This window comes from Lithobates pipiens, unplaced genomic scaffold (assembly GCF_037356315.1).
Source record: "Lithobates pipiens isolate NorthernLeopardFrog02 unplaced genomic scaffold, aLitPip1_a1.2 Scaffold_23, whole genome shotgun sequence".
Lineage (NCBI taxonomy): Eukaryota > Metazoa > Chordata > Amphibia > Anura > Ranidae > Lithobates > Lithobates pipiens.
The window spans coordinates 107,111,031-107,135,909 of NW_027507785.1; the positions used below are offsets into that span (position 1 = coordinate 107,111,031).

At 44.5% G+C, this 24,879-nt stretch overlaps 1 protein-coding gene across 1 annotated transcript; it reads left to right on the forward strand.

The window, feature by feature from the left end:
- Positions 1-429: 429 nt before the first annotated feature.
- On the forward strand, positions 430-23,670 carry LOC143926975 (uncharacterized). Its single transcript, XM_077450992.1, has 3 exons — positions 430-517; positions 21,736-22,530; positions 23,315-23,670. Exons 2-3 carry the CDS (start codon positions 21,760-21,762, stop codon positions 23,612-23,614), a joined length of 1,071 nt encoding a protein of 356 aa, XP_077307118.1. The 5' UTR covers positions 430-517; positions 21,736-21,759; the 3' UTR covers positions 23,615-23,670.
- The last annotated feature ends 1,209 nt before the right edge of the window (positions 23,671-24,879 follow it).

Here is a 24,879-nt window from a genome sequence, read left to right on the forward strand (position 1 = left end):
GGCCTAAACTGAGAGAAAACATTTTTTATATATATTTTTGGGGCATATTTATTATAACAAAAAGTAAAAAATAATGTGTTTTTTTCTAAATTGTCGCTCTATTTTTGTTTATAGCGCAAAAAATAAAAACAGAGGTTGATCAAATACCACCAAAAGAAAGCTCTATTTGTCGGGAAAAAAGGACGTCAATTTTGTTTGGGAGCCACGTCGCACAACCACACAATTGTCAGTTAAAACTATGTAGTGCCGAATCGCAAAAAGTGATCTGGTCTTTGACCAGAAAAATGGTCCGGTCTGTAAGTGGTTAAACATCATATTGATTGCGCTTAGAGCTGAAAGAGTTAACGGTTTCTGGATCGTTTCATGTGGCGTCTCTGTTTGCAGAGTGTAGAAAGTGTAAGGTGATCAGTGTTATGTGAGAGGCTCCGTCACATCACCATTGTAGAGCTACAGGAGAACAGATGGCCAGAAGGCAGTGACAGCGCTTTGTCTGCAGACATTGTACAGGAAATTTCAGGTAAGTCTCTATCTTATTGTAAATGATTGTGCTATGAATAGATGTGAAAACTTGCTTCTGTAATACGAACTATAATTTACATAACTCAAAGGATGTCATTGAAATAAAGGTCAACCAATTTTCTGATGTACCTGCCGTCTCCCAATTACTAATATTCTCTCTCAAATTGTTTTTGTTAAAGGGTCATTCTAGGACAAACTGCTGATTTTTTTTACTTTCTCCTGCGTAATTTATTACAGAGTGAAGGGAGGAAGTTTTAGGCCCCATTTTCACCTGTGCAATTTAAAGCACTCCACCGTCAATTGACAATGCACAACAAGACTAATCCTATTATTTTCTATTCACACCTATGCATTGTGCTGCACAGGGTCGTAGATAAAAAAATGTTCCTGGGGGGTGTTCAGGTCTTTCAAACTTAAAGGCATCATTTACACTTTAATGTTGGAGGAGGTATGGTAAAAACATGTGATAGTAGAGTGGAGCCATGAGGCTTTGCAATGCAGCGCAGCAAAAATTATCCCCATTCGACTGAGTAGAATGCAATGCACGCAGTTATGGTGCGGTAGTGTACAGCGAGCTTCTCCTAAGCTCCCTCGTTTTTTTTTGTTCAGCCCGCTGGGTTGAACTAAAAAAAACTTACCGTGTGTACCAGGCTTTAGATCTCATTCATATGTTCTAAATGGTCATGGAATGGCACATATACCATGAATACCTACAGCCAGGGTCCCAGATGTTCCAATTTTTGTCAGCTGCTCTGCCTGTTCACCTAAGTGATGGGCTGAAAAGAGCCACTGCTGTTAACATGTATCTGCACATCCAGTGGTCCCCATGTTTAAGCTCTGGGGGACAAAGCAAAACAGATTGGGGTGTGGCCTGTTGGGAACCCAGGTTGAGGTAGTCTCTCCCATCACTACTACATTACCATAGGACTTCATGGATGTGCGGTACCAGGGATTTTTTTTCTCTCTTCTCTTCCTCCCTAGTGACTACAAGAGCTGGGATGAGCTCCATCCCTCGCCGGAAATCCTGCAGCACATTTGGTATCATCTACTTTACTCCCCACATCAATTGAGCCTGAGCGACACACTAGCAAACCGTGGGTCACAGTGGTTTCCTGCTGTTAGGGACAAATTTCTAACCCTGGATGCAGAGAGATTTTATCCAAGGGCACTGGATGTGCAGATACATGAGGATACATGTTTACAGCAGCAGACAGCCTTGGCTCTTTTTAGCCCATCACTCAGGTGTGCAGGCTGAGCAGTTATTTGAACATCTGAGATGCCAAGTGCAGGTATTTGCAGTTGACTTGCTGCACCATGGTCATGTAGGATGTATGAATGAGATCCAAGACTGGATTTTAGCTAACCTTACTGTTGAGCAGGTGCAAGGGGTAAAATATTGCGGTAGGCAGTACATTCAGTGATTTATTTAAACCTTAAAAAACTGTGTCCTAAGAAATTTTATGAAATGTTTTAAGAGATCAAAAAAAAATATTGTGCACTCCCTACCACAGGATGGTGCCCTTTGCACCTGGTCAATATGGTTGGCTATTATTCAGTCTTAAACTGTAGTAAACCCAGTTTCTGAACTTGTACCTACAAGTAAGCCTATAATAACGCTTACCTGTAGGTACAGTGAATATCTCCTAAACTTGTGGTGTTTAGGAGATATTCACATGGCAAGCAGCTGTGACGTCACTGGTGCATGCATTCTAAAGGGACGGCATACCGATTGGTTGTACTTCTTCTGGAGCGGAGTGCAGTTCGTTCTGTACTTTTGTGACCCATCTTTAGCTGACAGCCAGCTATAGCCCGCTGTCAGCTGACATCACTCAGCAGGTCCAGGCTGTGGAAAGATCCTAACTTTAAAGTCAGGATTCATCTAGATGCCTGGAGCAGCAGCTAGCCAGCCTCTCCTGCCCCCTTCACAGCCTGGCATTCCAGTGAACTTGGGGGAGCCAGAGCCAGGGACTGACAGTCACCACTCTTTGCTCACTGAAGGCTGAGAACTGAGTGATCAGCGGTCTTTGGTCGCTCTGTTGTTTGTCCTAGAAGCAGCTGGGGACAGATGCAACATTGGATCAATGCTCCATCCACCTGGGTAAGTATAGTTTAAGAAAAACATCTCTTTTAAAGGAAAAAAATCCCCCTTTCCCTCCTATGAACCCTCCCTCCCCAAGATTCCCACTGTAAAATATCTCCCTCCCTCAAAAATCCGCCCAAAAATTAAACACCCCGTTCTCTAAACCGACCCCCCCAAAGCAAAAATATCTCCCATAGTCAACAACCTCTCCCCCAGCAAAGATTCCTAATTATGAAGAAAATCTCCCTTCATCCAAACTCTCGCTCAGAAGCAAATCCCTGCCATTAACCACCCCCTGTAAACTTCTCTACAAGAAACTCCCCCTTCTCCAAAAGCAAACCCACCCCATTTCCTTAACCCCCCACCAAAAGAAACTCTCCCAGGCTGGAATTCTCACTTCCTCCTTCCCAAAACAGAAAATTGATGCTTCCACACTTACCAGACCTCAGATTCAACACGGCACAGAAGTAGGAAAACTTTTGTATCCCCAGTCTCCCTTCAGCTGTGTCATATGATGCCTTGAGGAGGAGTCTAGGAGTTCCCTCAACCCTGCACTTTCAATTTGACGGCATCTGAGACATCGCAGTAATTTTATACTTTTCAGGGGGAACCCTTATTAAACTGAGGTGGTGGGGCACAATAGAAGGGGGCTGGCTGTTGCACTCCAAAACTCTGATTGCTTCTACTGTGCTGATGCTGAGGCTAAACAGCAGGGACACTGTCTGTGCATTTTGCCAGGATGCTCTGGGGGGTTTGAACACCCCTGACCCCCCCTTATCTACGCCCTTGGTGCTGCAGTTAAACTTGGAAAAAGGTGCATGTGCTTCTTTTGGCTTCATTCACACTTATGCAAGTGCGACCATGTGCTTGTTTTTGCACATTTTAGTGTATCACATTTAGCTCAGCCCATTAATTTCAGTAGGCTGCTCTACATGTGAAGATCACACAAAAGAAGTGCAATATACATGTGCTCATATCCCAATAGCTTATCAAATTCTGAATGAACCCTCTGCATACTGCTATACACCCTTTCTAGTAAACTTTGCAAAAAAATAAAAAATAAAATGCAAGGATTTTTAGTTCACACTTACCATGCATTTTACATGTACATGTAAATGGCTACTTTCACACTGGGGTGGAGCCAGCATTAGCGGTAAAGTCCTGTTCATTTTTGCGGCACTTTAACACTGCTATAGCGAAACTTTGGTGATGCTTTTTGGGCGGTAGCAGGGCCATTATAACCCCCAAGAAGAAAAGTGAAGAAAAATGAGTTAAAAGCTCCCGAGATGCGGCGCTTCCGGAGTGGTGCCCATTCATTCCAATGGGCAGGGGCGATGTGGGAGCTGTGAATACACCGCCCCAGATGCTGCTTGCAGGACTTTTTTTCCCATCCTGCAAGCGCACTGCCCCAGTGTGAAAGCCCTCTGGCTTTCACACTGGGGTGGCTTGAGAGGCAGTTTTCAGGCGCTTTACAGGTGCTATGTTTAGTGCTAAAACACCTGAAAACTGCCTGAAATTAGGTGTGAACAAAGCTTTACTTCTCATGCTGCAATGTTCACATCAAATAAAAGATTTTAATATCAAAGAATGACAACCCAAAATGTAATGCCCATAGCAGGTTGAGAGAGTAGAGAACAGCTGTTATAGCTGTTAAAGGTTCAGTCACATAACTCACCTCCAACAAAGTGTATCCCATGTTCTGCTGACTGCTCATTAGTGTAGAAATATTCCCTGCAGTGATGACAGGTTCTCTTTGCAGGCACTAAACTTCTGACCCTGTGGGGGTTAACTTTCCTCGCTTTAAAATTGACAAAGTCCCAATGACCACTGACCTCTTTGTGTCCTCTCCTCTATTCAGAAAAGTCCTGGCTTTTTTTTTTACAGGATGCAACACGTTTTGCGAGTGGAGGAGGGGATTCTGTCATTCATCCGTCCCTCTCTCATTCTCAGAATGTATCACATTCCGTGAAACCAATGCAAGGACTTTTCTGAAAAGAGAACAGGACAGAAATGAGCAGGTGGCAATCAATGAGCTGCAATGTTAAAGTCAAGGAAATTAACCTCAGGGCAGAAATGTGAAGAGGACCCGTCACCACTGCAGGGAACATTACCACACTATAGTGTAATCAGTGGGATACATTACATTAAGGTAAGTAATGTTACTAAACCTGTTTCCCAGAATAAAAACATTCAACTAAACCTCTGAACTTTTAGTTTTACAAAAAATGTTCACTGGCAATTTGACAATTTATATTATTTGTGTAGCACTAACCCCCGAAGGAGCTGCTGGTTAGATTGGGCCTGCACTCTACCAAGAAACCCCACTAACTTGACTCAATCCCCTTGGCACAGCTGTGGTGCAATGTAATACAGTACAATATAAAACAATGAAAAGTACCTGTATTATACCCTCAGGATCCACTGGCTTCACCTGGTGGGAAGAAACAGTGCGCCACACAGCTGGATACTTAACCAGAAATATCTTTACTGCAAAATATTTACACAGTTGATTACAGGAATTGTGCTGTCATCCCAATGTAGGACGACAGCACAATATATTTTAATATAATGCAATGCAAAATGTAAATATATGTATAAACCTGGGATCTCCCCCAGCTTTAAATGCTATACGTGAGGCCTCACTTAAAGTAATTTTATCCGAGGTCTTCTTTTCTTCGCTAGCTAAAGTCACTCCTTTGTATTTGTAATCCAAATTTCACGGAGGATTAAGCTGAAGTGCTCCTGATGTAACTCCAGTAACTTATTTACAAACGCTGAGGCGCCAAGGTAGATAGGCCTCAAGCCTGCTCAGTGTCAGTTGCTCTGCTGTGCCTTCGTGGAACTACAGGTTCCAGTGTGGCCTGTATGTGAGTCTAACTGCGTGCAAAAGTTAACAAACGGTGGGCCGCAACCCGCTCACCAACTGGATCAGAGTTCTGCGTGATCGCTTTGGTCCTGTGACTGTAGCTTGCCTTTCCATCAGCTGGGCCAGACGCTCTGTATCGCTCCGCTGAATCAATCCGGTTCTCCGATTCTCCGCTGAGTGTCTTTGGACCTTCTCATTCCGGCTACCGTCTTTCAGGCTCCTTCAGGTCACCTCACAAACAAACAGGCTGGCATTCTGCGATGACCGTTGGCCACTGTCTCCCAGAAACCTCTCCACAGATCCGCACAGGCAGGCAGCGTGGTCCCAAGAGACCTAAACTGGCTGTTCGGGTCCCCTTTATCCCCTACCCAGCATGCACTGCGTAAGAGAGTGTTCATGGGTAGGTCACACGGACTCCTGGGTAACAAGATCAACCTTCAGAATCCAAACAGTCACTTCCTATACAAGTCTTTAGGTTGTTCTGAGGTAATAATCAACAGGTGAGTTACCCATGTTTGGTCACTAGATGGCTCTGGTACAAAACCACAGTAATGTTCATATACATTACATTAAAGCATGCATAACCATATCAATAGGCAAGGATGTCAGCGCTACATTTGTTAGGTACATTCACTGATTCCCATAACAGTCAAAACTTCACGTTTATTGTGGTGTGAGAGAATAGAAGAAATCTTTTTGTTTCTTGTAGTATACAATTGTAGCACTCTGATGTTTAGGCAGGGTTGCTAGTAAATATACCTGATAGTAGGTCAGTTGATTTCACCCTAATTCTGCAATTGCTGCACTTCTCTCTTCTGTCACTAGATGACCAGGTATCTGGTGGCATTAGATAAGACAAGGGCATTGCAAGGACAGATTAGGACTAGATGGGATGTCTCAGTCAATGGGCAGGGATTTTCTTGGGTCCCTTGGCCTGCTGGGAGAGCCTATTTATTTGGGTGAGGTCAGGTGATCAGGATTCTGGAGTGACCTGGACGGCTGTCTGGGAAAACACATGTTGTACTACCCCAGGCTGCTAGGCCAGAGCCTGAGGCCTATCCCAGGGGCATCTGTATGCCAGGCTGTGTGAGGGCCTATCCAGAAGTAAGAGGGGAGCGTAGGGTTGGGATTGCGGCTTGCAGTCCAACCAGAAGGAACGGTTCTACCAGCCGGAGAACCTGACCTGTGGTCAGAAGAAGAGGGGGAGCTGTTGCCACAAAGGGATCATCCACCTTTCTACCAGGGGCCACTGTGAGTTGCTGAAGCAAGTACCAGAGCAGTATTCTCACCAACTGGAGACGGTGAAGAATTGGGAAACTTCAGCAGATGTCAAGCCAGGGACCCAGCCAGTGGAGGTGACGCTTGCAGAGCAATATTGTATGCCAAGCCAGGGACCAAGCAGGCCAGTGGGGTGATGCTTGAGGAGTATCTGTGAGTGTCAAGCTAGGGGCCCAGCAGGGAGGCTGGGATAATGCTTGAGGAAGATACTGAGTGAAAAGAGCTCAGGGGATTCAGTGGCAATGGATCAGCAAGTCTAGTAAAGGACTGGCAGCTCAGTTGAGTGAAGATCTAAAAAGGAGATTGTGGCTTGGCTACACAATTATCCATCAGCCAAATTTGACATGTGGTTCACTGACTGTAAAAACTGAACCTATCACTGATCAAAAGCTAGAATGTGGTGTACCAACCTTACTTTAGCTGTATCTTTGTAAGTGGAACTGAAGCCAATATATGTTTTTTGCGGAGGGGTTGGGGGGGGGGGGGGGGTTATTTAGTAGCGACGGTGAAAGTTTTGATTTTTCTTTACTTTTCTCTGCTAACCCACTGGAGTGGAAATTATCCACAATGTCTGTGCCTCTTATGTGGAGCAGCACAAAACCAGAGACACTTTTATGCCCTGCCCTGTGCAGTTCTCTAATGCCAGCCTCTATACACCAAGGGTGAGCGCTTTGTATCCTGTTTAGGTTTGTTGCTGGAAAGCCTCTATGACTCTAATTTAAAGACATAAGCTGATAATCACCAGATCTGATCAATCTCTTGACACCACCGGAATATAATTAATTGAAAAGCTAAGGGAACCTTTTTGTACTGCTAGCGCTTTCTCCAACAAGCCAGAATCTTCCTTCTGTGGAGCAAGAGAAAACCAGAGACACTTTTATGCCCTGCCCTGTGCAGTTCTCTAATTCCAGCCTCTATACACCAAGGGTGAGCGCTTAGCATCTTGTCTAGGTTTGTTGCTGGAAAGCCTCTATGACTCTAATGCCACGTACACACGATCGGAATTCCGGACAGAAAAAGACAGATGAGAGCTTTTCATCGGAAAATGCGACCGTGTGTATGCTCCATCGGAATTTAGCTGTCCGAATTTCCGCCAGCCAAAAATTTATAGCCTGTTCTCAATTTTCCCGGTAATTCCGATCGTGTGTATGCAATTCCGACACGCCAAAAATCACGCATGCTTAGATTCAACTACGAGACAGAAGCTATTGGCTACTGGCTATTGAACTTCCTTTTTCTAGTCACGTTGTACGCGTTGTACGTCACTGCGTTATAAATGATCGGAATTTGATGTGACCGTGTGTAGGCAAGACAGCTTGAGCCGAATTCTGTCGGAATTCCGTCAGAAAAAGCCCCGATGGAGAATTCCGATCGTGTGTACGCGGCATTACTCAAAGACATAAGCTGATAATCACCAGATCTGATCAATCTTTTGACACCACCGGAATATAATTAATTGAAAAGCTAAGGGAACCTTTTCGTACTGCTAGCGCTTCCACCAACAAGCCAGGATCTTCCTTCTTCTTTGATTCATGTTTATGGTGGTGTGTGTAGTGCCCCAAAGACAATTTATCCTGAGGCTGGCCGGTCCTTGGGGAATCTCTATATTCTGTTGTTGTCATGTGTTTTCCATCCCAGCAATGGAAACAGGAGACATGTGTAGCACCCTGGGGTTAGGTCAGGGAGCTCCTCACAAATTGACTTGCCAAGAGTAGTCATCTTGGTCGATTGATAGAGATCTATTGATTTCTTCCTAAGTTTGGCCTTATTGCACTTTTAGACCACTAGGTGGCCAGAAACTTGGTGGTACTAGATAGAGGAGGGCAACACAAGGTCAGGTTACAGGTATATGGGGTATTTCAGCCAATGGGCAGGGGTTTTCTTGAATCCCTTGGCCTGCTGGGAGCACCTATATATATGTGGGTGAAGTCAGATGATCAACGTTCTGTGCCACCTGGACAGCTGTCTGGATGGATGTGTGTCATACATCCATGTAAATACGTATATATGTCATATATATAAAGAACCTGTCGTGGTCAGAGGTAGAAGGGGAGCTGTTGCCACTAAGGGACCAACCACGTTTACCAGGGACCACAGGGAATAACTGAAGCAAGTACTGGAGCAGCATTCTCACCAAATGGGCACGTTGGAGAATCGGGAAACTTCAGGTGGTCATTAAGTCAGGGACCCAACCAGCAGAGGTGACGCTTGCAGAGCAGCCTTGTGTGTGTCAAGCCAGGGACCGAGACAGTCAGTGGGGTGAAGCTTGAGAAGTATCTGGAGTGCCAACCTAGGGACCCAGCAGGGAAGCGTGGGAGATGCTTGAGGGACATACCACCACAAAGATTAGAGGAACTTAAGGCATCCAGAGTCAGTGAATTAGTGGGTCCAATGACCGGGAGCTCAGTGTTGAAGAACTACAAAAAGCAGTTGCAGTGAAGCTGAAGGAACTGTTACGTTTGAGTTAGGAACTGTTAAAGACTGTTGCCATAGGAGACAGCATTGGTGCATGTGCAGATGTGGCACCTTTCTGTGGCCTGTCCCTGCATGGTTGTCCTCCTATTGAGGTCATGGAGTCTGCTAATTACTTAGGAGTGTCCTGGCCCTAACTCTCTTTCCCCCAAAAATACAAAAAGGACTGTTAAGAGAAATAAAACCTCTTTTACATCCAAGAAGTATCTGGGGCTTAATGATTTTCACCATCTTTGCACCCACTATGCCTCACAACCCACTATGTATTGAAGGATGTCAGCTATCTTTGACATTGGAGGTCCTCATTAGATTGGATGAGGCTAAAGACTTAAAGACTTGCTGCATAAAATGGCATATTCAACAACTAGCTGGAACTAAGTTGGCCCCAGCAACATCTACAACAAACAGGTCCCAACATAACATTTTCACTTAAAACCATAGTGATTTCAAAGTGTTTACCACATTGTATTACAGATCTAGTTTTGTTTCATCACCCAACTATGTGAAGGGAGGGATTTTCAAACACTAGATATGCATCTGATTAATGTCGTGATTGGCCTGCCTTCCTTGTATACTACAAGCCAGTATGCTTCCTATACAGCCCTGTAATATTCATCCTTTTAATATGCATAGCTAAAATCAGGTAGGAAGATCAGTATAATATTCAGTTGATCATACTACCTTATTTCATATTATGAGAAAGTTCTGAGTGTACTGTACATGTTTGTTATATAAACAGGATCAGAAAGAAAATGGAAAAGCGGACTTTAAAGGCTGCCACTATAATCACAGTAGGGAAGGAAAATTACTCAAAGGTATAATAAAATATCAAAATTTATTAAATAACATAATAAAAACATGCTTCAAAAGGTGATTATATGGGTATGCCATAGTGTGTGTCACTGTACTACTACAGTGAGCCCACAGGCGAGCAGGTGACACGGGATCCCCCAGTTCGTGAAGTCAAAGGGTCAGTCGGTATTCTGCCAGGGACCCCCTCACGTGGGTTTGGGCTTAGCTACGTGCTGACTCCAGGTCACGAACCCTGGGTTCACCCTGCTCGCTAGGGGAGTACCAGAAGACACAGTCAGACAAGGATGGATGGCTGGATGAAGCAAAGGAGAGCAGGATAGCGTGCCAAGGTCAGGGTGGGCTGCAGACAACGTAATCAGGACAAGCCGAGTCGGTACACAATAGATCAGTTCACGAGAGGTCAGGTTAAAGCAGGTTACACAAAGGGGGCTCTGAAACAAGTGTTGCTCAAGCAACCAGAAGCTGATCTGGAAGGAATTTAAATAGAGAAGCACATGGAGGGCTGGACAGGAAGTAGCAGGAAGGAATGATATAATTAAACAACAGGTGGAGCCGGTGACACCCATAGCTGCAGAGTGCAGATGAGCTGAACACAAGCTAGTGGACCCACAGGTAAAGGTAAGACATAGATCAGCTCCGCAGCTGATCTGTGACAGTACCCCCCCCCCCCCCCCACGCTTACGAGGTCCCCCTACATGTCTGGGGGCTGGCTTGGAGGGAAATTTCCGATGGAATCTGGTCACCAAGCGTGGGGCTGTGACATCAGTGGCAGGAACCCAAAACCTCTCCTCTGGACCCTAGCCCTTTCAATCAATCAGATAGAGCCATTGGGAGTATTTGGAGCCCAATATTTCTTTAATCTCGTACTGATCTATGGTTTCAGCAACAGGAGCGGGGTGAGAAAAAGGGCAAGAGAAGCGATTGAGGACCAGTGTCCTGAGCAGGGAGACATGGAAGGCGTTGGGTATCCTGAGATGAGAGGACAGACAGAGCTTGAAAGCAACTGGATTGATCTGACGGAGAATAGGAAATGGACCAATGAAGCGAGGGGCGAATTTCATTGAGGGCACCTGGAGTCGGATGTGCTTAGTAGAGAGCCAAACTATCACCAGGCAGGAGCTTAGGAGCAGGACGGCGATGACGATCTGTTGCCGTTTTATGTCTGGAAGCAGCTAAATGAAGATTCTCAGAGACTTCTTTCCAGATTGAGTTGAAGGACTTTTGGGTTTCAGCTGTTGCTGGTACAAGAGGAGAAATGGAAACAGGAAAGGGAACAGATGGATGCTGCCCGTAAACAGTGAAGAAGGGAGATTATCCAGAACTGGCATTGGAGTGATGGTTTAAGGCAAACTCTGCCCAGGGAAAAGGGTCCACCCAGTCATGTTGGTGGGCTGAGATGAAGGCACGGAGAACACATTCTAAATTTTTATTGACATGTTCCGTTTGCCCATTGGACTGGAGATGAAAGTCAGATGAAAAATCTAATTAAATCCCAAGGGAGCTGACCAAGGCTCTCCAAAACCGAGCAGCAAATTGTACTCCTCTGTCAGAGAAGATATGTGAAGGCATCCCATGAAGACGAAAGTATTTGAGTTAGATTTCCCGATGAAACCCTTTTGCAGGATTTCCGAAATGTATTCAGACATGGCTTGTGTCTCTGGGATAGAGGGTAGACTCAGCCTCGGGGAGGAGAGGTCCCTGGTAAGAGATCAATAGAGCAGTCATAATGTCTGTGAGGAGGAAGGTGATCAGCTGACTTTTTGCAGAAAACATCTTGAAAGGACTGATATTCGGAAGGCAACCATGGGAGTTGTGGAGGTCTCAGCCAGAGGAATGGAAGGAGGTGGTAGTACCCTGGAAATACATTGTTGCTGACACTGAGGGCCCCAAGCCAATACTTGTCCAGAGTTTCAGTCAAGATGCGGGGAGTGTTTCTGCAACCATGGAAGGCCCAGGATGATGGGACTGGAGGCAGTATTAGGAAAGAGATTTCCTCCTAATGCAAAACCCCAATGCGTAACACAATAGGATGGGTTTTAAACCGGATGGGGCTCATTGGCAAGAAGGAACCCTCTACTGCGGTCACAGAGAGGGGTATAGTCAAGGCAACAAAGGCAATGCCCAACTCGCAAGCCAAAAATTGTTCAATGAAATTCCCGGCGGATCCAGAGTCCATGTATGCAGAGAGTTGATAGGCATTTTGAGCTCAGTGGATAGCCATGGGAAGGGTGAAACGAGGGATGCGGACAAAATTAAAGGATCGGTCTAGATCACCTCCCTCTGAGTGACCCAGACCCTGGAGTCCCAGATGGACTGGACAGGAGTTCAAAAGATGTCCTTTATTGCCACAAGCCCAATCCCATGTGCCGGGCACGTTCCTCTGGAGTGAGGCGAGTTCGCCCAAGCTGCATAGGTTCTTCCAACGTGTGAGAGGTTGAAGACAGAGAGGATTCCACAGGTCTTTGGATTACCTGTGCTGGAAGGCCAGCAGGGGGATGACTGGATCTGGATTTCTCCAGGGCCCGCTCCTGAAAAAGAATGTCTATTTGAATTCTCAATGTGATTAAATCATCCAATGTAGGAATGGTGTGTCCAGTGAGTTCATCATTTACACACTCAGGCCTTGCCAGAAGGTAGAAGTAAGGGCCTCCTTATTCCATTTGAGTTCAGCGGCCAGTGTTTGGAATTGAACTGCATATTGGCTGACTGTCATTTCAGCAGCTGAAGACACTCTGCCGTGCTCATCAAAAGTTTTCCGTAATGCATCCAAAAAGGACTGGAGGTCGGAGGTGATAGAATCATGTGATTCCCAGAGTGGGGAGGCCCAAGCTAGAGCATTATCGGCAAGGAGAGATATGATATATGCGACTTTGGTGCTATTAGTTGGAAAATGATGGCTGGAAAGTACAAAGTGGATGGAACACTGATTAATAAAGCCCCAACAAGCCTTAGGGTCACCATAAAAACGAGATGGCGGTGGAAGATGCAGGCAGGGATAGCCAGGTGTAGGCGGTAACATGGGAGCAGCTGAAGCAGAAGCAGGAACTGAAGGAGCGGAAGTTGCAGCAAATTGCAGACGATCCAGATGGGAGGCTAGATCCTGTAGAACCAAAATTGTTTACTCTTGCTGGGAGATAAGTCTCTGAAGTAGATGTTGCTTTTGATCCTCTGTCAGTGGCGGACTGTCAGAGAAGCTCATGGCTTGAGCAAACTGTCACGGTACTACTACAGTGAGCCCACAGGCAAGCAGGTGACACGGGATCCCCCAAGGCGTGAAGTCTAAGGGCCAGTCGGTATTCTGCCAGGGACCCCCTCACGAGGGTTTGAACTTAGCTGTGTGCTGACCCCAGGTCACGACCCCCGCGTTCAACCTGCTCGCTAGGGGAGTACCAGAAGACACAGTCAGACAAGGATGGATGAAGCAAAGTAGAGCCGGATAGCGAGCCAAGGTCAGGGCGGGCTGCAGACAATATAATCAGGACAAGCCGAGTCGGTACACAAGAGATCAGTTCACAAGAGATCAGATTAAAGCAGGTTGCACGAAGGCGCTCTGAAACAAGCGTTGCTCAAGCTGGAAGGAATCTAAATAGAGAAGCACATGGAGGGCTGGACAGGAAGTAGCAATAAGGAATGATATAATTAAGCAACAGATGGAGCTGGCGACACCCATAGCTACAGAGTGCAGCAGAGCTGATCACAAGATAGTGGAACAACAGGTGCCAGCCGAACCACAGCAGTAATTGTAAGACACAGATCAGCTCCACAGTTGATCTGTGACAGCGTGTATATTCTCCCTTATACGACCAGAAGGCTGAACAAGGAAACCTTTACAGGTGGCCTGAGAATTATAGAGTATGCTGTCATAACAGTAATCTTCTATCTGAAGGCCTGCCAATGGGATCACAGCCCAGCACCAATGGATCACTATGCGTTTTCGCTGTTAGCTTCCTCAGGAGATCCTATTGGTACTGGGAGGTACATTGAAATTAGTACACAAACTTAAAAGTTGTAAGTTTGTGTACTAATTTCAATGTACCTCCGAGAATCTGTCATGAATCTGAATTTTTTATGATCTATCTGCTTACCTCTCAGGTCTGTGTTTCAGCCTTAGAGAGCATGCCCCCACATCTGGGTGTTTAAGTATGAGCTCTCAGCATGGCTCTCAACAGGAAACACTATTTAACCCTGCACACTGCAAGCCAGCCTTGCCAAGCAAAGTTGTGATTAGGCTTCTGGTGTTGAGTCCTGCTGTATGTTTATCTCTGGCTTCCGAGGACCAACCTTGGCATGTCCTTCTGACCATTCCTGACTGCTAGTGACCCCGACCTTGGCGTGCCTTCCTGACCATCCCTGTCTGATAGTTGCCCTGACTTTGGCTTCTTCTCCTGACTATCCTGTGTTTAACCCTGAACTGCTGCTTCTACTCTGTCCACCAGAGCCAGTCCGTGAGCATGAGCTGAGAGACCCTGGGGGCCACAACCTGGAGTCAGCTGCAGCCAAATCCATCCTCCCCATCAGAGGCTCTGGTGAAAACCTGCTGGCTCTGAGATTCCACACCCTGGGGAATCTTACGCTCTAGCTTCCTGTTTGGTCCATGTCGTTGTTTAGGTGGAGCTGCTTTCCTGAACCAACCAGAGCTCCATCCCCAGCAGTCAGCCGAATGGTCCACAGCCCTATCGGTGCTCTCCTAACACCAGTGGTGTGCATCTGTCACCTGGCCTCAAATGACCTGACAGTTTGTTTGGCCATGGACATGGCAGATGTGCCGCTACCTGACGTTGATCAGCTGTAGGGCATAGTTCACAGATTCGAGACACAGGAGTCTAATCAGACCCAAGTGATGCAATTCCTGCAAGATTTGGCCCCTCGCTTTGAACAGCTTCAGGCCTGTTTTGTATCCCAGGTTCAACAACCTCAATCGTTGTACCTATTCTGCTTACGGTCGCCACCACAAATGCATTGCATCTACCAGCTCTTTCTCGTTTCTCTGGTGACTCCAAGGCCTGCAGGGGGTTCCTCAGTCAGTGCACCATCCATTTTGAACTCCAGACTCAAAAATTTCCCTCTGATCGGGTAAAGGTAGCCTATATTATTTCCCTCCTGACCAATAAGGCTTGTGTCGCTTCAGTGGGCAGTGCCCTTTCTATTACGTCTCCACCAAGAGTCTTCTTCGGTGGGACAGTATACCCTTCACTTTCACATTTTAACTGCTGAGCTGAGCTGGAATAATGAGGCCTTAGTTTCAACCTTTTTACAAGGCCACTCTGACAGAGTGAAGGATGAATTGGCAGGAAGAACCATTCCCTCTGGTCTGAACGATAACATCTCCCTGTGCAATCAGATCGTTATTCGCTTCCAGGAGAGGACCCCAGAAAAAAAAGACGCCAGTCTCCTCAATGTGTGGAGCATCCCTTGCCAGCCATGGAAACCATGCAGCTTGCCTGGACTTGAAGAACGTGCTAGGCACAGAAATTTGGGCTTGTGTCTGTACTGTGGGGGCAAAGGTAATTTTCAAGACACATGCTCTCTCCATCTGGGAAACACTCGGTTCTAATCTGGGAGGTGGTGTATTGGGCCCAGGAATATCACCTTCATTATCCTGTCTCCTTCTTTCTGTGCTCTTCCATGCCAATGCTTCCCCTTATGCGGTCTCGGCCTACCTGGAGTCCTGAACCGCTGGCAATTTCATGGACTGGGGAACTGTGTCTTTCATGAAAATTCCTCTTTCGCCTCTCACCACTCCGCTGGTGGTCTCGACGATTGATTGCACTGTTCCTCCTGGGGGAGCCTATCTGCTTCCAGACCCTCCTTGTCAAGATGTCTGTAGGGGTACTCCACCAGGAGTGGATATCCTTTCTCGTTCTGCATAAAAGTTGAATAAAGTTTAGTGCAAAAAAACAATTGTAAGAGCACAAAAGAAAAGTCCATCAGATAGGGAAGAATAACAGCAGAATCCGAACATCAGCAACACAGATCCTCCATGTGAGGAAACAAAGAGGTCCAGAAAAAAACAGAAAACCGTAACACAGAAATAGTTGACACCTGTGAGATGCTTGTGCACTCACCTGATCATATGGACCCCTCAGTCAACAAGTGGTCAAAAGCACATGTCCCCTTTAAGGGTGAAAACGGCCAAAGCAGCAGGTGACAAACTCTAGGCAATCCTGCGGCACATACAAAATAGAAGAAAATCTAAGTGCTCTCTGCTTGTAAAGATAACCAGCTTTAATAAGGTTAAAATTCCTACTCACACTTGTCAAATCTAAAAACAGCATGAGCATAGCTCGTGGCGTCACCCGCTGCCATCCTGTGGGACGGATGTTTCCCTAGGCTCTGTCTGTCTGCTTTCATGCTGTTTTTTGATTTGACAAATGTGAGCAGGAATTTTAACCTTATTAAAGAGTCTAGGCCTGAACTCTTTCCCCGTCGCCCTGTGGAGCATCCTCTGCCTGCTGAGGAACCTATGCAGCTGGGCTGGTCAGACTAACCCCCGAAGAACGTGCTAGACGCAGAACTTTGGGCTTGTGTCTTTATTGTGGGGGCAAGGGTCATTTTCGTGACTCCTGCTCACTTCATCCGGGAAATGCTAGGGTCTAATACATTTAAAAAGTGGAGTATTGGACCCAGAAACATCGCCATCTCGCCTTCTTCTTCTGGTGTTCCTCCATGTAGGCACTTCTCTCCAATCGGTCCTAGCATATCTGGACTCTGGGGCTGCCGGCAATTTTATGAACTGGAGAACTGCTTCTTCTATGAAGCTTACCCTTTCTCCCCTTGCTACACCACTGGTAGTCTCGGCAATTGATGGCACTGTGCTCCCAAGGGGCCCTATCCGTTTCCAGACACTACCAATTAGGATGTCGGTAGGGATACTCCACCAGGAGGCCCCCCCATTGTATTGGGCCTTCCTTGGCTACAGCTCCACTCTACACATGTGGACTGGGTCTCTGGGCAGATCCTGGCTTGGGGTCCTTCGTATTTCTTGTCCTGTCTTCTCAAGGTGGCCCCAAAGGGGAGACTTCCTATTGCTACCACATCCGTATCGTCTGATCTTCCCGTGGCATACAGCGAATATCAGGATGTGCTATGTAAGAAGTCTGCTGAGGTGCTTCCTTCCCACAGATATTTTGACTGTGCTATTGACCTTGTCCCTGGAGCAACCCTGCCCAGGGGTTGTACCTACCCTCTGTCCATTCCAGAGACCCAGGCCATATCTGAGTATGTCTAATATCTGAGCTATTCGACAGGTTGAAGGGGGGCTTCCATTTTCACCAAGCTGGATCTCAGAGGTGCATACAATCTCATTTGAATACAGGAAGGGGACGAATGGAAGACTGCTTTTAACACTAGGGACAGGCATTACGAATACCTGGTTATGCCTTTTGGTTTGTGTAATGCTCCAGCTGTGTTCCAGAATTTGTCAATCAAATCTTAGGGATCTACTGTACCAGTTTGTTGTCATCTATCTGGATGACATTCTCATCTTTTACAAAAATCTGCTTGCTCACAGAAACCATGTCCGCACCGTACTTCAGCGCCTTAGAGAGAATAATCTCTATGCCAAGATGGAGAAATGCTCCTTTGAATGTTCTGAGGTCCTGTTTCTGGGATGTTTTGTTTCTAGTTTGGGTCTTCGCATGGATCTCAGAAAGGTAGAAGAGAAATCATGCCATTGGTGATCGGGAACTTCTCACAATTAAATTGGCATTGGAGGAGTGGCGTCATCTCTTGGAAGGTTCCCCTCACTCCATAACGATCTTTACTGATCACAAGAATCTACAATACCTACAGAATGCTAAACGTCTGAACCCCAGACAGGCCAGGTGGAGTCTCTTCTTTTCCCTTTTTAAATTCATGAGTACGTACAAACCAGGTTCCTGGAATGGTCAGGCTGATGCTCTCTTTAGGTCATTTGACACTTTGGACGAGGAGTCCACCCCTGTTTTTTGTACAAGAGATTTTCCGCCTTCATGGTGTTCCTTCCCATGTTGTTTCCGATAGGGGTGTGCAGTCTACTTCTCGGTTTTGGAGAGCCTTTTGCAAATCCCTCGACATTACCTTGGATTTTACCTCTTCTTACCATCCCCAATCTAATGGCCAGACTGAGAGGGTTAATCAGGAGTTAAAGGTCTTTCTCTGTACTTTAGCCTTGGCTCATCATGATGATTGGTTATCACTACTCCCGTGGGCAGAGTTCTCTCACAAAAATCATGTTAACGACAGTTCTCAGAAGACACCCTTTGTCACAGTTTATGAAAGACATCCTCAGCTCCCTCTTCCTATCACCTGTTCTCCTGACATCCCAGCTTTGGCTAGCATTCAGGAATCATTCAAATCCATTTGGATTGATGTTCATGATTCCCTCCAGACAGCTACTAACAAATTTATGGGTTTTGCTGACCGTCGCAGGTGTAAGCCACCTCCTCTACAGCCAAAAGACAAAGTCTGGCTTTCCACCAAAAACATCAGACTCCGGATTCCTTCTCTGAAATTTACCCCAAGATTCATTGGTCCTTACACTGTCATTTCTAAGCTGAATCCTGTTTATTTTAAACTCCTGATCCCTAAAAGCCTCAAGATTTCAAACTATTTAAATGCACCCCTTGTGAAACCTTTAGTTCTCAATAAGTTCTCTCGTCCTCTCCCTATATCAGCTCCGGTCTCTGAGGATGATCAAGAGTACGAGGTTAGTAAAATTTTGGATTCTCACTTCTGTAAAGGTGTTCTTCAATATCTCATGGATTGGAAACGTTTTGGTCCTGAGGAGAAGTCTTGGATTCCTGCATCTGATGTCTTTTGTGCCTCGTCTTCTGAGGAGGTTTCATTTGAAGTTCCCCTCTAAGCCTGGTTCCAAGTGGGGGGAGGAGGAGGCCTCGTAAGAGGGGGGTACTGTCATGAATATACAGTAATGTTTTATGCTTTGGCTATGTGCTTACCTCTCATGTCTGTGTCTCAGCTTTAGAGAGTGTGCCCCCACACCTGGGCATTTAAGTATGAGCTCCCAGCATGGCTCCTCCCCAGCCTCTCAACAGGAAACACAATTTTTTTTTTTTATTTAAGAAAGAAAGGCAGCTTCCAAATAGACATACATATACACGATAGGAAGTGTACAAAAGATCCAACAACAGTAAATTACAATACATAACAGCCTCAATGAAAACCAGAGCTTATAAAGGGAGCGGGAGAGAACATCCCCTAGAGGTAGCAAACTGGCCTATTGGAATGTCATTTTAAGGTAACCCCAAAATAGGGTTACTTCCCAGTGAGCGCAATATATAGTAGAAAACTGTCCAGTTTCTTTAAAAAATCTAGAGAGTAGAAAACAGAAGTAGTTGAGTCAGACAGTCTGCTGTAAGATGTACGGGCATCATCAACCAGTATAAGTCACCTTGACAAGAGCCTTCCCTTCCTCAGAATAGATAAACATGTTCCATAATGTCCAGGTGTGCATGTAAGCCTCTTGTTTTTGCTGGGCGGTCAAAACCAGGTCCTCCATCAGGTTCAACTCCTCATCCCTCCTCAACCACAGCCCAATTGTTGGAGGCTGTGTTTTCAGGAGAGGGGAATGAAAAACTTAGCTGGGTTCAGAAGGTGGCGGAAAATTGTTTTTCTTTTTTTATAGACCCTGGCGGGGATTGAGTAAGCGTGCAACAAGAAAAATACGAGATCCAGCTTCGGAAAAGACCAGAAGATATGTAATAGCGTCCCATGTTTCTCCTGACACCACCAGCAAAGAGCAGAGGTGCTTGAGAAGCACTTATGAAGAAGAGGAGGGGTGTGGTAACAGAGCGGAAGGATCGTGAAATAGTTTTCCTGCACACCGTGCAGAGTGAGGATTTAAGGGCAAATCAGGTTATATTGGAACGTTGTGCCTTTGAGAATGTTCTATCCAGGTCTGATTCCCATTTTGCTAAGTAGGATAACAGAAAGTTGTCAGGCAGTGTGATCAATAGAGTGTACATTGATGAAAGGGCATTAGGGAATGGTTCACCCCCAGAGCAGTACTCTTCAAGTGTAGTCAGGTTGCGGCAGAAGTTGCCAGGGGCAGAAAAGGTCTTTATAAAATGTAATTGCAATGCTCTCCAAAAATCTAGGCGAAAAGGGTCAATATGGTCCATGAGGGCCTGTAATGAGGGCCAAGCTCCCGGTGTAGCAAAGCTCCTTCTCAAAGACCTGGAGTGAAACGTGGGTTACCCAGTATGGGGAACAGCGGAGATTCCAAAGAGGACTACTTATCCATAAAGATAAGCTGAAAACACAGGCAGGGTCATAGGCACACTAAGCTTGGGCATTTTTAAAGAGGAAGGAAAATCTTCAAAACACCAAGGGGATCTAGGTAGCAACACCCAACTCTGGTCTAGTACTATAGTTGGCCAGAGTTTAATATCACAATGACGGCACCAGGGTATGAAACAAATCTCCCTACATAAGTTTTACATGTATATCTGCTGTCTTCAGCTTGCTATATTCTTTAGAAAGTGCACATGGTGTTAGAGATTTTTTATTCCTGTTCACCTGTGGGTGTGGATTATTGGCATACACTGTGTGACCGCTGATTGGACACACACCCCCTCTTCACATAGGCAGAGGAAGGAATGTGCTGTGAATAGACCAGCTCTCTGCTAATCTATTTATAGCATCCACCCCGATACAAATTTCAGGCTGATTTTATCACGGTTGTTGGAGAACTTGTCAGAAGTTATCAAGCTGATAACAGAAAAACCGAGCAGCAGAAAGACACAGGACTTAGGGCTTTGGAGAGCGATAAGAAAAAGCTACAGATATATGTGCCTAGGTTAAATTTCATGAATCAGATTTACATCCACTTTAAGCTGAATAAATTGCACTTCTGGCTGCAATATTGCAATATTGTGTATACATGAAAAACATGATAAAAACCTTTATTTTTTTATAGGTGATTATATAATCTCTGTTCTCAGCTGCATAATGCCTTGTACAAATCAGATTTTTTCCGACGGACTTTGTGCCAAACTTGTCTTGCATACACACGGTCGGACAAAGTTGTCGGAAAATCCGATCGTTCGGAACGAGGTGACATTCGTTGTGTACGACGGGACTAAGTAGAGGCTAGTAGCCAATAGCTTTGGTCTAGTAATTTTAATCTGAGCATGCCTGGCACTTTGTCCTTCGGGAATTCTCTACAAATGATCAGAAAAAGTCAGATCGGATTTTGTTGTCGGAAAATTTTAGATCTGGCTCTCAAACTTTTTCCGTCAGGATTTCCGATGGAAAAAGTCAGATAGAGCCCAGGGGATACCAGACGCATATCAGGAATATGAAATGTTGGGGTAACATATTCTTTAAGCTTCTAGATACCAAGAAGGAAAACTTTCATTGTATCTCCAATTAGGAAAGGTGGCACAAACCTTAAGATTTAGTAAAATGTTCAACCCATGAAACCTCCTTTTATTATAATTGTTAGTGCTCCACCAACAGACTATTGTGTAATTGCACGCACATCATTTATCTCCAATTCCAAGTGTGAGTAGGACTAATGCCCAGTCATGGAATAACAAAAAAAGAGTTGTAAGTATACCGCCTTACAGTATTTAAAGGTCTGCAAGAAAGAAAAGACACTAACAATAATAATAAAACCAAACATAGTTTAAGCATGCTTGCACATTTCCCAGTATACAGTACAGTATGTCTGTACATTTTTATACACAAATATTTTTTTGTTTTTCAGGTTAGGAAACATACTTTATCCAAGATGGAAAGCTCAGTTGTGCTGTGGGAAGGGAGCACAGAAAGTCACGTGGATGGGGATGTGTTAATACATGGATACAGCCCCCCACAACTTTTCATAAGAGATGATGAAGTAGTTACTGACCAGGAGGTTGAAAGTCAAAGTTTTCAGACTGAAGGAAGTCAAATATTTGAAAGTTCACTTGAATTGAAGATGAGGGAGATGATGAATCTTGATACTACAGGGCAAGACTTTGTCATTTCTGAAAATGTCTATGTGAGCACAGAAAGGAAAGATGAGGAACAAAAACATTTCATTGAAGAACCCAAAATGTGTAATGAAAAGACTGCCACATATTGGACGGGTGGTGGAGGAGAGTTTCACTGCGAGGAAGAGCTTCAGTGCGAGGAAGAGCTTCCATCTAATTTAAATGATACACAGTTGGATGTTGATCATACAATTTCACATCTCCCAGAAGAGATGAAACCGTCACATAGTAATACCCGAATTTATCTCCCACTTAAAAAGACTCTGAAGAACCTCAGACTACTTGATCTGAAGCTGAAATACAACAGTCACCAACTTGCTCTGGATAAACCAGGATTGGAATGCAATAATGACTCCTCTTCTAGCTCTGATGAAAGTGATTGCAAGTTCCCAGAGTCTACAGTGGAAAAAACCAACAATGATGAAGAAGCCCATCATTTATTTCTGATTGACCTTCTTACTCAATGTCACTACAAGCTGGAACAAATGGAAGAACTAAGAGTTGGCTCTATTAAACTGGGTCACAGAGTAAGTGTTATGAGTTTCTAAATCATCCCATAATCCACATCAGTCATTCAAGATTCTTTAGCTAACATCAGCTAAGGTTGCCAGCACAGGAACTCATTTAGTAGGGCAAGATATGATGTACGGAGGTGTCTAATCTGTCAATCAGAAATCTTTTACTACAGTGAACGAAAAACTGATTAATTGTAATTCATTACAACATTATGTATATTAGGTTTACTTTTTGTACTGTCTTGTAAGTTTAGCACTATCTGGCATAGAGGTGAATGGGCCCTACTGATCAAAATTTTCTAGGACTCCATTTGAGAGGTCACCAACTCTCGAATTACAACTGAGATTGGCTAAGTGCTTCAGTTAGGGTCCTGGCTCTACCCACACTACAACTACGATTGATTATTGATTGACCTTAAGCAGACAGGGTAGTTAAGCTACGCATGGTAAAGGATATATATTTGTTGCTTTCAATTAATCTGAAATTATGAAAAAATAAATAAAAAAAAGATATATATATATATATATATATATATATATATATATATATATCCCCTTGTTTTACAGTAGGTCAAAGATGTTATTATACACCAGCTATTTGCATGTGTTCCATAGTTTTGTCTTTATGTCACTCCTTTTTTCCTGCTGTTGTATTAAAAATAATGTAACTTCTTTTCAGGCTTTGTACCCAAGTACTGTGTCTTGTAGTCTTACCTCTGAACTCATACAGAACAGTGTAAACTAGGGCATGAATTATTACATCCTAACGAGACATAATGTTATGTTTACCCTTCAGCTTTGGGAAGCCGAGACAACCATTGAGTACTTAAAGGAGGAGATAGCAGAACTTCACAGGGAAAATGTGAAAAAAGAGGAAGACATTTTTTTCCTAACAGAGGAACTCATTAAATCCAGAAGGATTTTACAGCAGAAGATGGAGAGAGCCATAGATGAAAGAACAAACATATGCCAACCGAGAAGCCTGACTTTGAAAAACTCACAGCATGAATTTGAGCCCATCTGCATAGAGAATGAATACCCAGAAGAAAATAGTCAAGCAGATCGAAACTCATCCAAGATCTGTGTCATCTTGTAAGAGTTTTATGAGTTTATGGTATATATTAATTTACTTAACTTTTTAAAAAAAACAACGCTGGGGGTTAATAAAACAGTGTTTTAAACAAATGCAAGATTTTAATAGTTTCTTTATTTAGTATCAATTGACTGACATACCCACTGGCTTCATTTGCTTGTTAAGGTTATCTATTTCAAACTCTAGCTACTTTTGTTTTTCTCTGTCCCCCAACACTGGCTCCTACTGCTGTAAATCAAATCCTGTGACCAGACAGCAGGGGGTGGGGTTGAGCCGCGATGTGCATGTCTATAGATGAACTTACCCTGGCTCAGGAGCAAGCCCGTAGATGTTGCACCATAGGAAGCAGCTTTCTATGGTGGTGCACTGAGAACAGGAGGAGCTTGGAGCGCTGGACAGGAACCTCAGAAGAAAGGGTTCAGGGATGCTCTGTGCAGTATTTTGCACAGAGCAGGAAAGTACATGTTTATTATTAAAAAAACAAAAAACTTTAGCTTCATAAATGTTTTAATACAACATCAGGCTCAGAGGTACACTTAAAATGAACCTAAACGAAATACATTTTGCTATGTTTTCCACTGCAAACACATTAGTTTAGATTTAGTTTTGGCAACCCAGCAAAAAGTGTTTATAATAATATTTCATACCTCCCAACTTTAGAACCTGAGAATGAGGGACACTTCAGATAGACAGGGGCCTGAGACATGCATAGGTCCCTGCAGCAAAAATTGAGTGTAGTTATATTATGGTGGCTGGAGCCAGAGCATGCAATTCATTGATTGTTAGGTTTAGCTTTTTAGGCTCACATGTGGAAAAATAATAAAAATAATAAAACAAAAATGTATTCGATGTGGATGAATTTATTAATTGTTTGCAAAAGGTGAAATATGCCTTTAAAATAGATCTCAAGGCAAAATTATTTTTTTTTTTTTTTTTCATTTTGGAGGGTAATAACCCCTGTCAAATTTATTTTTGCCATCTGCGTCCCGTTGAGGAGATTTTCCCTCACTTCTTGTCCAATAACTAAAAAAGAAAGTGAGAGGAAATTCCTCTAAAGTGAGGGAATCCTGGGGTGTCATCAGGGGCTCCAGAACCAATGCCCCCATTGGGAGATTTTCCATTTATTCCTGTTCTGGGGACAACCCAAGATTTTGTTTTACCTTCACTTTCAATGATAATGGTAAACAGGACTAATAGGATGAATCTCACTAACAGGGGCACAGATAGCAATTAAAACCTGACAGGTCCAGTCCAGTCTATCCAAAACT

Bases quoted from the DNA above. Each gene is read 5' to 3' on its own strand.
- LOC143926975 (XM_077450992.1), top strand. From the start codon at position 21,760: ATGGAAAGCTCAGTTGTGCTGTGGGAAGGGAGCACAGAAAGTCACGTG. The intron at 22,531-23,314 runs GTAAGTGTTATG...TTTACCCTTCAG, and splicing joins CTATTAAACTGGGTCACAGA to CTTTGGGAAGCCGAGACAAC.